At 44.5% G+C, this 14401-nt stretch overlaps 1 protein-coding gene across 1 annotated transcript; it reads right to left on the bottom strand.

Moving 5' to 3' along the window:
• Nucleotides 1–235: 235 nt before the first annotated feature.
• tmem164 (transmembrane protein 164) lies at nt 236–13492 on the bottom strand. Its single transcript, XM_079284004.1, has 6 exons — nt 12772–13492; nt 7480–7529; nt 4256–4322; nt 3269–3347; nt 2449–2549; nt 236–1468 (listed from the first exon to the last, which is right to left on the bottom strand). Exons 1-6 carry the CDS (start codon nt 13207–13209, stop codon nt 1262–1264), a joined length of 942 nt encoding a protein of 313 aa, XP_079140130.1. The 5' UTR covers nt 13210–13492; the 3' UTR covers nt 236–1261.
• Between the last annotated feature and the right edge of the window lie 909 nt (nt 13493–14401).

The following is a 14401-nucleotide window of genomic DNA, read 5'->3' as shown; positions in this document are numbered from 1 at the left end:
CAGAGGACAGATAAGTGTTAAAAAAATACATCCTGGACATGGTTAGAATAAAAAAAATCTAAAACATACACAATGAGAACTTTGGTTAAATTAAACCACTTTTATTGTCAATACAGCACATACACTGGAACCAATAGAAATACAAAAGTTGTCCATTTGTTTTTTACAGTGAAATACAGTATATGCTACAGTAACCTCCCCCCCCCCCCACACTTGAAATGATATATACCATGACTTCAATATTCCAATGCTGGTTCATACTTTCTTTCGACTGGGTCGTCAACTAGTGACCCAGAGTGACCTCATGCAGATCATCCGATGCATTCTTTTTTTTGTATTTTATTTAATTTTTCTTACTAAACTGAGCCCGTGACTCGCTGTCACACAGTTGTAGCGGTGGGGAGAATTCAGGATGCCTTGTAAGATGAAGCGACAAATTCAAGTCAAGTGTCATGATGCACGACTCCAGCTCAGATACATAGTTTGTCAAGATCCCCCTTGGCAAACGTCACATTCATCCCAACAACTGAACTTTATACCCAACTGAATATGGTCCAATATGTTTTATAAAATAACACAAGAACATAAAAAATACTCCCCAGTGTAGATCCATGAACCCGCATTCATCACTTACTCTCAGCACGTGCACCATCCACGTGTCCCCTGATTATCTCGACTGGAATGATCTGAACAGGCTGGAGACGGAACCGCACAGGAGGCCACTAGAAATTGCTTTCATACCCTGTACATGTGTGGAGTAGAAGGGGACCGGAGGAACATAAATAACTTTGTATTTTCAGTCATGACAAATAAAAATCCTTCGACGATTTTAAACAGGCGACGTTTGACAACGGCTCGCACATTCAAAATCAGTTTCAAAACGCACTTGAGACAAGAAATGGCAGCTTTACCCACTAACATGTGACCGGGCATAACAACTACGTACAGAACTAAAAAAAGTGTCACAACTGCAGGTCAGTATCGACATTTCGGGTGACTCACATTTCCCTTGTCTGTAAAACTTCACATTTACAAAAAGGCAGCTTGAGAAGTTTCCCCCGAATTCACTTACGTTGTTTCTGGAAATTGTATTCCCATAAAAAAGAAAGAAAAAGAAAGAAAAGAGGCTAAATCCACCCAACTGCACAACGCTAACTACCAGCCTTAAAACGCCACCTCGTGTTTGTGCATGAAGAGCAATTCTCCATGAGAGCAGGCATTTAGAATGAAAGGCTAGTTCTGTGCGCGTCCTCGCGGACATTCAGTCGACTTTCTTGCTGCGCAGTCGGAGCGTGTCCAGCAGGCAGCGGCAGGCCGAGCCCGTGTGCTGCGAGAGGAGCGTGAGGACCTTCCCGTGGACCAGGGTCAGCAGGGTCTGGTGGCCCGTCGCCCACACCCGGTACCAAGGCCCGTAGAAGGGGTCGGACACGGCCGGGCACAGCATGTTGTTCAGGTTGACCTCAATCGCCTGGAGGGGGAGAAAGCTTGAGCATTAATGTGACGCTGATAGAAGTTGGAACAATAAGAACTACTCAGTCGGATAATGAGGTTTTTGGCAAATGGCATCATGGACTTTATCGTTGATTTGTGCTCCAATCATTACATTTACTGAAGGATGAGTTCACGGCCTGTGAAGCCGCCACAGCTCATTATCTGACTGCATAGTTTGCTTTGACTGCTGATCTCAAATTGATCTGGACGTTTATAGATTTTAATTATAGTGTGATATCTGCAGCGGGGGGGAACACTGCAGTAAATACTGAAGTGGTGACGCTTTCCTGATTTAGAAAGTTAAGCTTAGAAAATCACTTTTGAACTTCAGTGGATTTATACTTCTAATTGGTATTCAACTCAATACGAGTCACTCGTGCTGCTCCCTCGAATTTCAGCGTACAGCGAGTGGACACAATAATTGCAAGTGTCACAGAACAGCTTATTCATTTTGACGTAACCAGCTGCAGGAAGGAGTTCTAAAAAAATAAAATAAAAGTGTTTCTCTGTTGTCAGTGGAGGTATGAGAGGAAAAACAAAGTGTTTTGAGCCATTACTTATATACAAATGGTCATTTTGTGGTTGAAGTCTTCCTTTTAAACTGTTTATTCTTGTATACAGAGGTCTAAATGACACCATCTGTTTAAATAAAGTCTTACATGAACAAGCATCTGTGTGTTTGTGTGCACATGCATGTATTGATGTCTGTAAGCATGAGTATGCATATACAATATTTACTTATTGTCTAGACTGTGGTGCTCGTTCATGAAGTTTCTTATTTGATATTGTCAGATGGGTGTGTAATAATATCACCTTTTTTAATAAGAAGCTTATATCATTTACCGAAGCACAACTGTATTGCATTATATTTCAATATATTCATTATATTTATGGCTGCTCTCGTGTGCTTTGCACAGTGAAGTATCACGTAGCGGCCAGCAGAGGGCTCCGTCTCACCAAGCCGAGGACCTGCAGGAAGAGGAAGTGGTAGAGGAACAGGATGCCGGTGGAGAGCAGCGCCCACCACATGTCCCCCAGAGGCTCAGGCTTGTACACCCCTAGAGAGAGAGAGAGAGAGAGAGAGAGCATTAAAAACACGTGATCCGGTTTCCGGGTTCAACACACAGCGAGCGCATAGAATTGCATCTTCTCGTGCAAACGCCAGCCACCTGAAACCCCTCACTCCCCTGTGCTGGTGCATTAGCAACAAGTCAGTAGAGTCAGCAGGTGGAACAACCTGCAGCCTGTAGCGCAGCCAGTAACAGGATGTGCAGACAAACTGGCTTTTCTTGTGTCCTGTGTTCCTGCTGGCATTTGCTAAGAGCACTAAAAGAGTTAAGACACTTAATGTGCACCGATCATGTCAGCTCAACTAGAACAATGAAGAATAGGAGGCAGCACATGCAGAGGTTTGATCACGGTGCAACACCCTCGGTGAATCTTTTATCGATTAAAGCTCCAAACCCTGTGGGCCAGTTTTTGAAATCTGACCTGCCTGCCCTTAAGTTTGTTTGTAGTTCGTCTTGTTTCCAGCTAACTTTACTCCGGCAGCTGCACAGCACAACTTCTGTCCACCGAGGGACTCTAAGGGCAGTTCCTGCTGGTCAACAGCCAACCGTGTGGCCGACGTCGGCAGCGATGTCCCACACGGTTGAGCGGACAAACACAAAGCGGGGTTTCTACTACTTCAAAGATCGCCAACATCTGAGGATATCAGTCACGTCATGGTGTCAGTCGGCAGGTGAGAGACGTTTCACCCCTGGGTGTCGACACCTACCTCCTTTCCTGAAAAGGTAGAGAGGCACCAGGTACAGCATGGAGTGCTGGATGTAGTAGATCTCCTTCTCAAACGGAAGCTGAGGAGAGAAGGCGATAGAGAAAAAGCATCTGAACATCTGCTGATAGCAGTGCACCCGACGGACTGACCCCAGGCCAGCGTTAATAACCGGAGCCGGCTGCGGTCGAACGCTAGCGCTGCTTGAAAGCGATACTCCGACAGAAGAAAGATGGAGGAAGCGAAGCTCGGGGATGATTATTCTACTGCTCGTGAAATGGAGTCATTAGGGGGTGTGACAACGTGACAGCAGCGAGCTTACAGTAGACCTGGGATCAGCACCTCAGCATCAGAAAATGATTAGAACGTGAACAATATGAACAGGAAGGCGATGGACTCCTTTTGAGTCTATTGGTGTTAAAATGGATTCCTGGTCATTCCTCACACTTTCGGTTGGTCGATGTGCAGTGAAAGCTGTTCTGTAGTGGGAGCTGTTGAACTTCACAGCGGTCTCGTTAGAAGTGGACGAAGTTCAAACTGTCAGAACTTTGATTTAATCTCAGCAAATGCGTAGACTTTAAAGTCGGAGCGTCATCTGCTGCATCTGGTCCTCGTCTGCAGCCGTTAGCGAGAGCTTTTCAAGGAGGCAGTGCTGATTTTAACCGATTGCCTCAGATTTCCTTCACAAAAAATGAAAATGAAAGCTCTGTTCCATCATCAATAAAGTTCATACTTTGTGCTCAACATTTTGTCTTCTCCATGCTGGACTGTATTGTTCAGATTCAGGCTCCAGTAGAGGAACTACATTCATATAAACGTCACATTTTTGAGAAGGAAGAGAGACGATTTCACAGAACATATCGAGCTACAACTTGCTCTCCTGTTGGGGCTGTCATGAAAAGTTTTTTTCTTTTTTTAAATATATGAATTATGAACAAGACACGTATGCGTCCTGACTCCAGAGACAGAAGATGCGAGCGGAGGACTTACCAGTCTAGTGTTGACTACTGGGAACATTAAAGCCAGTAACGCACCGTTCAGCATATGGACCTGCAGCCTGAAAACACACACAGAATAACCAAGAGCTCCGATAAACCTCACGTCCTCCATCACATCTGCCGGAGGAACATTTTCACAATAATTTCCACACCGCACGCATCGGTGCATTATCGACATATTAGTTTGAATTGGAGCCGATGGGAGCGCGGACGGACAGCTGGAGGACGGCGTGGATTCGGTTCGGGCGTTGCTGAAAGCCAATCGGAGTGCTCCCTGATGCCGTTAGCAGCAGCTGTCTTTGGCGGGGCCTAGTGGGGAGTATCGATGGTGAGAAGCCGGGTCACTGACGGTGCAGGCAATCCTATGTGGACAGTATGTTGCAGAGACTCCACATGTCACATGATCCATGGAGAAATCACACAAAGCTGTGACGATTCTGACAAACCAGCCCCTCTAGCTACTCATTCACCATTAGCAGACATTCAGATACTATCTAGTCTTTAAGTTAGCACGCACGCACGCACGTTTTGTTAACCTCTGCACATTTCCTTTTAACCAACAGTTATTCCAGGAGCCACCGCTCGCAGAAGCCCGTGACTGCTCGTTTTTCGTCAGATGAGCCAGAGTAACTGTTGTGACAGCCAAGGTCACTGGGAAAACAGCAGTGCTGCCGGAACGTCGGTTCAAGTGAGCCCGGCTGTCACTCTAGAGCAGACCTGGGCATTGTACGGCCCGCGGGCCACATCCGGCCCGCGAGCTGTTGCCGTCCGGCCCGCGGGAGGTCATTGGGAAATTAGCAGTGGTGTATAGTAACGAAGTAGAAATACTTCATTACTGTACTTAAGTTGTTGTTTTTTATATCTGTACTTCACTTGACTATTTATATTTATGTTGACTTTTACTTCACTACATTTTGCAAAGAAAACTGATACTTTGACTCCGATACATTTCCCCTGAAACCTTCGTTACTCGCTACAAAATCAAATCTATCTTTAGAAACAAAATGAATGATGAGAGCAGCGTCGGGGACTGTGGTGGAACACAGACTGCACGCAAGCAGGTTTGGTGAATCAGTGGTCCTAGCAGCAAGTTAAATCATTGGTTAATCGCGTTAATGCGCAAACAAGTGCTCTCAAAGCCGCGGCGTTTTGATTCCCAGTGATGCCCAGGATGCTACATGCTATAAGCTAGCGGGCGACTATGAGTAGAACTCCACACAGGACGGGTGGGAAGAGGTGGATGGGTCAAACAAACACTGGTGTTTCCTCCAGGAGGCCGCAGTTTGTGCCGTGTGTGAAACGAGAAGCCAACGTTGATTTATTTGTGACGTCACTTCCGTACTTAAGCAACGCCACTTCCGTAGATATCTTAACGTAAACCACGATCTTTTCCTAAACCTAACTAAGTAGTTTCATCGCCTAAACCTGAGTTGTTTCCTGTGAAGATGGAAGTTTATTTTGAAAAGACAGTATGCATGTAACAAGCCAAAACAGACTCATGTTGCTGGACTTTTGCAGGAAAAACGCACGAAAAATGAGGAGTAACTTTTCGTTAGATATCAATAAAACGGGGATGAATTGATATCATTGTATAAAGAGAGTGACATGAGAAGATCAATCTCATGTCTGTAAGTTAAATCAGCTATAATCACTCTTAAAGTGATTAGTGACTCGTCTAAAACATTTAAAAAAGGAATAACTTCAATAGAATCATTCTATACACTGTAGCTTCTTTACATTCTAATACACTGTAACTTCTTTACATGCTAATAGAATGGAACTCTTATGGGCCTGATTTGAACACAATAGTCAAATGTTTTGCTCAAGCTGAATCTGCAACCGGACCTTTTAGGAAAGACAATTATTGATCAGGAGCCACCTTTGCCCGGTGTCTGTTGTATTTCATGACTTATCTATAAAGACGCGTCAGTTATGTGGAAGTCAAGTCTGTCGCTATACTGTCATGTGGAAAATAGGCGTTTATCTTGATCACTACATATTAATAATTACACTATGACACGACATGCATTGTTATTCTGCTGTCACACGGTAATTATATACGTTTTGCTTTGTCCTGCAGTGGTGAACACAAGGAGCTGGAACCAAGCAGAAGGGAAGGCCACTTCGACACGCTCACGCTCACACAAAAACGGGAGCTGCACGTATGCAAGAAGAGGAGGCACAGATAGCAACAAATTTAAATGTTGTTTCATCCTCTCTCACAGTCAGACGTTTTCACTGAGCTTTGATCACCAGAAAAAAATAAAAAGGCAGCAGGAAACGTCTCCCACGCACAATCCCGGTGATGTGATGCCTCTGCTTTTGATGGAAACATTTGTTCTTAAAGTCAAACTGCTTTATCCTGAAAATCTGTATTTATTCTCCCATTGCCGTTGAATGTATTTCCTTTATGTATGTGCCTCTCTGTCAAGTAGTTTTCATTGTTACCGCCACGATAGAAAGGCAGTTTATTCACCGACTTCTCTAGTACCACCAGAGTTTGTGTGTTTGTCGACAGACACTCTTCTGTTGTACTTCTGCTCAACGACTGTTTGCCCTTGTATTAAACCACCCTTGCTGTTGCTGAGGTAACCACAGGCGTTGATGTTTTTTTTAGGTTTATGCTTCAAAGACTTTGCACTTTTCTTATCCAGGTGCAGATAAAACGTTATCTCCTGAACCAGGATAGAAATAGAGAACATCTTGACCTGATATTTTTGTTGTCTCGTTGGAAATTGTTCCCATAAAGCTGCTCAAACCCCCAGTTTCATTATGAGTCACTGCTCTGTGGTCCTTTCAGCTGAAACGCGGCTCACTGCAGCTGCTCGCTATGTGGCTCCCATGAGCGACATGCAACACAAAGTGACCCGGCTTGTCTTTATTTCGGAGTAAATCCAACGTTGTGTTGTGTTCTCATTACCCCTGAATAATTAACTTGTCCAGACCGGAGCTGTTGTGGAGAAGAGAAAGACGATAAACCCCGACAAATCCATTACAATAAAACGCCACGAGTAATTACAATCATCGACCGTAAAACCCGGGTGTAATTTGAGTCCGTCTGCCCGACATTTATTTTACATTCAGTACACACGGGGACCTGATCGGCTGACATGGAGGGTGGATGATTGAGAGTCGTGGCCCCTTTTTTTATAATGAGCACTGAACAAATCTACACGGCCAAAAAAACATCAAAGAGCCGGGGGGAAATGTACTCACCTAAATACAACCATTGCTGTTTTACATGGCGGGCAGGCCAGCAGGAAGATCTGTAGAGGAGAGCACAGAGAGGTGAGAAACCACACCGTCACATTAAACTCACTCATTGTGGAACAGCTTGGATGCTCCAAGAGCGTCTAGCGTTCGTTGCTGTGAGTAAAGAAAATGGACAGATTGCTTGAACAAGTCTTTATTGATATAGTAAGAGGAGGGAGCCTTGAACAGAGCCGCACAGGGCTTCTTGCTGCGAATGAGAAAAAAAGTCCAGACGGGACCCAGGAAGTTGGTCAAACAGCGGATTTGAATGTATTCAAATAACTGGCAGGTGTTGACGAATCCCAACTAAACCCTTTAAAAACACCAGTCACACAATTACACTGACTAACTGACCCATGGAGGCAGCTGTAGACCAGAAACTCCTGTTTTTGTCGAGTCTGTGGCATCTAATACACCGACTACCGATAAGCACCTCATACCAACAACGCAAACAATCCCGTTAATGTATTTTATTAATGCTGTCGATTGAAACATTCTACAACTCACTGCCCGTGGAACCGGGAGGAGGAAATTAATCAATTTCTGTTACGAGAATGGCATGACCATGGACGTGTATAAATCCTGGACTGTTGCTGCTTTGAATTAGCCCACTCCACCGAGTTCATGTTGACAATTCTCTGCGATATCAGGAAAGGACTGATGCACTTTGGTCAAGTTTTATTATGATAACGACTGACAGATTCAAACCTTTTGAGTCCAGGTTAAATCTACAGCGGAACCACAAACAGTTTACCAGAACAACAACATATTCACAGCTCCACGTGAAGGCTGCCGATACTTCATTTAACATGTTATATTGTTTAAAATCGGTTTCTAATTCCTTCGAAAAGCATTCACATCAACATGTCGGCTTCCTGATCCAATGAGAACACGGGCTACAGTGTGCATTGTCATCATAGTTAACATCTCATCCATGCTCTGTGGCTGTGCCGTTGGGGGGGTCTGGAGGATACCGCACACATGGATTGGTTCGAAACACCATCTGACACGAGAGAAATAAAAGTTGGTCTGCCTGGAAGGCAAAGGCTGGAAACAGAATTACAAGAAAGCAATTTAGTTGAGATCTGTTGTACAACCACCCACCGGCCAGGGGAACATATGTCTCAGTGATTGATCTGCAGCCCGCGCATCAACTCATATTAACCTGCACTGTGAACACAACATCTGTAACAAACACCGCAGGATTCATTAGATGAACAACCCGCCACTTAAAAATACATGGAGACATTTTCCAGAGATAAAGCTTTTTTTTTTAAGCTGACAGGTGTGCACGCTGGGTCCTTGCAAATTCCTGAAGAGGACGGTTATTGTCGGGCCATCATATTGTTTACCGTGTGTGTGTGTGTGTGTGTGTGTGTTTATGCTGCCTGTGGTAAAGCGGTAACAGACTGATCCTTCGTCTCATGTCAGAGCCATCAAACCAATTTCAAACCGCTCCCTTACATAGAGCCCCAAAGTGTTTAACATGAAATAGATTTTAAAAATATGACAAAGTGGGAGACGCACAGTTTCAAATGATGTACATAGCAGAACATCTAACAGCATGTTAGATGTTCGTGTCAGTGGTGTCGGGGGAGAGAGCGGTGTGGTTGTTTGTGTGTCAGTTTCAAAGTACAATACACAAAAGGGAAGAGAAGAGGAACTAATGCGTCACGTAACCAGTGACTAAAGGGAGAGCGAGAGAGCGAGAGAGCGAGAGAGCGAGAGAGCGAGGGAGCGAGGAAGGGAGGGAGGGAGTAACAGAGCCTGAGGTTTAGAAGCTGGGAGCTCCGGGACCAGGAGTTACCAAAAAGGCCCCAATGATCGACCTGACAACCAGACAGTGAGGCGAATGATAAGAACACTGCTGAACAGGAACGTTTTACTGCAGTACAGAAACACCCTCATCCCAAAATCTGATATTACATACTGTTGCTTTTTTATTTCATGTCGTCACTTTTTATGTAATGGGTTAATGTCAACGACCCCTCCTGTCAACCAATCGCCCCCTCCCCCCACACTGCTTTCAAGCCAACGAGCTCAACAACTGCTATCAATTTTAGCACCCGTTAGCTAGCGTCAACAAAGCCAACGATAAGGTGTTAAAGGGGAAGTTAGGCAACATGTGAAACACCTGCTGCCGATGGAAACAGTTGCATGAGAACACAGCTCTTAGTTGTGGGTACAACACTTCTCTGTATATGACAGCAGTGACATCACCTCTACTGCAGCTTCCCTGCTCACAAGAAAATGGTTGGCATGCAAATTAGTGAGCAAGTTCTACTGAGTTTCTGTCAATAAAGACTGGTCCGGCTGGTGGTGCTCATTAGCCCACAGAGTTAAACTGTCCTGACAATGCAACACTGTTGACATACTGCTGTCCCTGACTAACTTAGTGCGAGTCAAAAGACCACCTCAGTCTAGAAGTCGGGTTAATCTGTCCCAACAATCATGATCTTATTTATAGGTGAGAAGCACCAGCAGTTTACAGTTTAACTACCAATGTTATTTCATCACAACTTTACAAGATGCGTTGGCACAAAGTGCAGCCACTTCCTGTTGTGTGCTTCTAGTGTCACCATTGTCAAATGCAATGAGACAGTTATGTGGTAATTAGGTTTGTGGTCTTGCCATCAGCTCTCCTCATCAGTAAAGTGTATATATATATATATATATATATATATATTGCAATAAGTAAACGACTCAAGAGGAGTCACCGTTTCAACGGTGAGACAAATTCTTCAGTATTTTTGCAGCGAGCTTCTGCAGCTCCAATAAACATTCCGGCCCAGATTCTATATCTGCATCGATTATCAAACCAGGCTTGATGGTGTTGTCGCAGCATTGAAGACGATGGTCGATTCTCTCAATTCATTTCACAACTGAATTATAAATGCATCCGGAGGTTCAGCAGGCTGAGGCATAAAGCCAGACGTTGGCAGACTCCAACGCAAGAAATCTCACAGAACTTCAGATATAAAAACCATTTAAAGAAAAACACTGAAAAAACAAAGATCAATGTCTTACTTACAGATTGACAGAAGTCATTACTGATAAGCCACACTTCCTCTTTACAAGTCTAGTCAATAAGTAATACAGTATAGTGTGCGTTCAGCATGGTCTGAATGACTGAGTCAACAATGTGCTCTGCGAGGTGTTATCTCTACAGCTGATAAATGTGTCTGCATTGAAAGATAATGCTGATACTGTAACTGTGTATACGTTATGTTGATACAGAGTGTGTGTTAGCAGTATGCTGCTTCAAAGACAAAGCACAGAGTCTTTATGCTCATTGCTGCCGTGTGCTAACTAGCAGCAGTTTAAACTCGTCCCTAACTCAAGTCTGAGTTGCTGCTGGAATGCCAGGAGCTGGAGCCTGAAGCAGTATTCATCATCAGCCTGCCTCGAATCTATCATGGGTTCAAATGATCCGTCACACCGGAGCCCTGGCAAGATCTACAAGGGAGGATTCCTTGTAGGATGCTTTGATTTGTTTGTTCACGGAGGCCCCGTCACATCCAGTCCGACGTCTGTCGGCGTGGCAGCATGACTGCTCCCGGTGCGGAGGAAAACATAACAGACATCGGTGTTGTCAGATGTGAGGCATCGACGCATCAGGCATCAGACACTGAACTCTTCAACCCGAAGTGGCGGCGCTCTCTCTCACATCTGAGAGACGCTTGCTATATATATATATATATATATATATATATATATATATATATATATATATATGATGATCTCAAATGGCAACTGACAGCCTCTCTATGCATGACAAAGCATTATTTGGGCAGCAGTGTTGATTTAAAAAGTGTGAGACTCCTTCCCCTTCAGTATTTATATTCTTAGTAGCAGTATACTGTGTTAAGTATTTAGTAATAATATTGACACGACTGAATATGTAGAATTTAGCCAATGCTGATGAGGCGTTCAGGCAGACATGGCTGCTGTGTAACCTGCTGCAGCACAGCGACACAGACAAGTGGTTGTATCGTCAACACTCGGGTGGAGTAGACGCCTTGATTAGTCAAGAGCTGAGGCAACTTCAGATTACAGCAGCACTCCACTCAGCGCTTCTCCCCGGGCAACATGAGAACTTTACAAGAGCCTAAAGTTTTCAGCCTGTAAAGTGTGTACACACAACTCTGGACTTCTCTCTCTCATGTCTACACGTGGCATTTATGCACTTTTGCTGGATTAACACGCTAAAAAGGAGACATGGACAAATGGTCGACTGAGGATGTTTTCACTCCTCGTGAGACATTTTGATTTTAGGGATTATAAATGTACCAAACCCATGTACTGCTGATCCCAGACTGTGATGAAGACCGAGTGGGTGGAGTCAGATTATAAAATGAGTCAATAAAAGCACACGTAACAAAAGTAGCATCCTGGGAACAAACAATCACCTCGACTAAGATCTCAAATAGTCAACAAATGTGAAAACGCCTGTCCAGCCCTCTCATTGAGAACTCATCTGCACAAACAGAGCACCATCAACACACATCACCTTCAATAAAGCAGAACACACTTCATGTTCCACCTGTTTTCCTGATACTAAAAAGTCAATCTCCAGCTCGCCCCCCCGGCCTTATTCCCTCACAAATAAACTCCCCGACTTGTCCTCTGACAACAAAATGGCAACTTCCACCTTCCTTTCAGTGCACCGCGTCCTCTATGTTATTTCCTCCTCGGATACACTCACCTGTCAACAAGCATGAGGAATACCCACAGTGGATTATCTTAACCTTGGTCCTCATATGCAAAGGCCATTTGGCTATCATCTGTCAATTCCTCATCACAGCGAGTTACTCATCAGTGTCACTCATCACGCTGTTTATTGTTGATTATTACTCATTCAAACCCAGTGTAAACACTGAGCAAAGTTTTGCCAGATAATGTAAAAAAAAACAGTATGTCTGCTACTTCACTGTTTTGTTTTCAAGATCTGTAAGGTTCAACTAAAAAAAAAAAAGCATGTTAAGCATCTCGAGGAAGTAAAACAGTACTGAGGTAACACGGATTGTAAAATACCAATCAGTGTTGTGCCACACTGAGATGAGCGGGGTCAGCCAAAACAAGCAGCTGATTAGTGCCAAAGTCAAATCACACATTGCAATATAAATCTCTCTCTCTGTTTGGAACACAAGGAGATAAGTAAAGTAAAGTCTTCAGACACATTTCATTAGTTTCGCTTTCACGTGTGCAACCCATCCTGGGAGTGCGCGCGCGCGCTCGCGCACACCTCATCCTTACCTGAACCATTGTCATGAGATGGCAGGGGTTCAGCAGATATATCACAGTCTTGGTCGCAAATTTGAAGCCAACTTCCACTCCGAAAGTCATGCAAAGGGCCACCAGCAACAGGTTCTTGCCCAGACTGTCCTCCTTCAACCGCGCGCAGTCCTTCCCCACCACTTTGAGCTCTTTGGAGAGGTTGATCTTCTTGAGCGCCACGCATACCTCCACCAGGGAGACGAGGACGATGACCAGACTCTCGCTGACGCGCTGTTGGGGCGCGAGGAAGGCGGCGCACGCGGGCCCCCCGTTGCCCTCGAACTTCGGGTCCACCCCGCCGTAGATCCAGTCCAGCAGGCTGTATACGTTATATCTGGACATATTCCTCTTCTCGTGTTGGAAAAGAGACGAACGAGATGGAATAAAAGACGTCGCACCAACTTCTTGGCGAAACATGAACTGCAAGATTTCCCTTTCGTAGCTCGTCTCGCGGTTGAGAGGCAGACATGTATCCACACCGCCTCGGCGTGTTTTTAAGCTCGCTAATTCGCCAAAACTACCGTATCGACGGGCAGATGAGGAACTTCGGCTAACAGCTGGAGGCAGGGCTGTAGTCAACACTACCGGGTAGCTGCTGCTGGTACCGGCACTGTCTTCTTTCGCGCCCCTCACACAGTTGCTAGCTTAACGTTGACAGTCAGATTGGCACCGGCATCATGCGGAACAAGCAGTCATGCCGGCTATGTGCTCTTAGTCATACCAAGCGGGATAGCGGCTTGCTGGAGGTTGAGTTAGCGTGTGGTTAACAACAGCGCGGACACCGGCTAGGCGCTAGCTTAGATACCAATCCTACGTTGCTGGAGTTTTTAATACCCCGAGTTTAGCCTCTCAGGCTTAGCTCAAATCTGATTGCACCGTGCTTCACCGTGCTTCATCCAGAGACCAAAATAGGAGGCCAGTTTTCTTGCTCGCTGATTGCCATCGCTAGTTATTCGCTGAATGCATACTGTTACAATCACTTGCACACATTACAATTGAGACATTGATGTTAACTGTACAATTAAGCAATTTAATTGAATAAAACATTCGTAAAGTTGAGTTTATTAACACCAGTGATATTCGCAGCTGGTATTTACGACTTTTATTGTATATTGAATTGCACATTTATGATAGTAAACTATTTTTTTTAACTTCAGGGATCATCCCAACCAACAGACAGGGTACTCTGCCTGAGAGCCAAATCTGAGGGCACGCAACATCCTCAACCCACGGTGGACTCCCAACACACGTGATACTTGAGATGGTGTGTTCATGAAATATCCGGAAACTTCTAAAAATTCTTGAGAAGTAAATTGCCGTTAAATGCAGATGTGTGGTAACGTTTATATTCTAAACCTCCATTGCGTCATCAGCATAACGGCTCCTCAGCCGACTGAGTATTACTTTCAACCACGTTTGGGTAATGAGAAACTGTATAATATTCATTATTGTGTTAATGGGATTCCTTCTCCACGGGGAAACATCTATGATAAGCACAGCAATTCATTCTATGTTATGCATCAAAAACCTATCATCACTCCTACCTGCATATATAAAGTTAACTAACGTGAGCCAATTACACTTATTTCAGAGCAGTATTTAATGACCA

The sequence above is a fragment of the Melanostigma gelatinosum genome, assembly GCF_949748355.1.
Source record: "Melanostigma gelatinosum genome assembly, chromosome: 14".
NCBI classification, from domain to species: domain Eukaryota; kingdom Metazoa; phylum Chordata; class Actinopteri; order Perciformes; family Zoarcidae; genus Melanostigma; species Melanostigma gelatinosum.
Note: the sequence above shows the minus strand (reverse complement) of the source record. Positions and strands in the feature narration are given on the sequence as shown.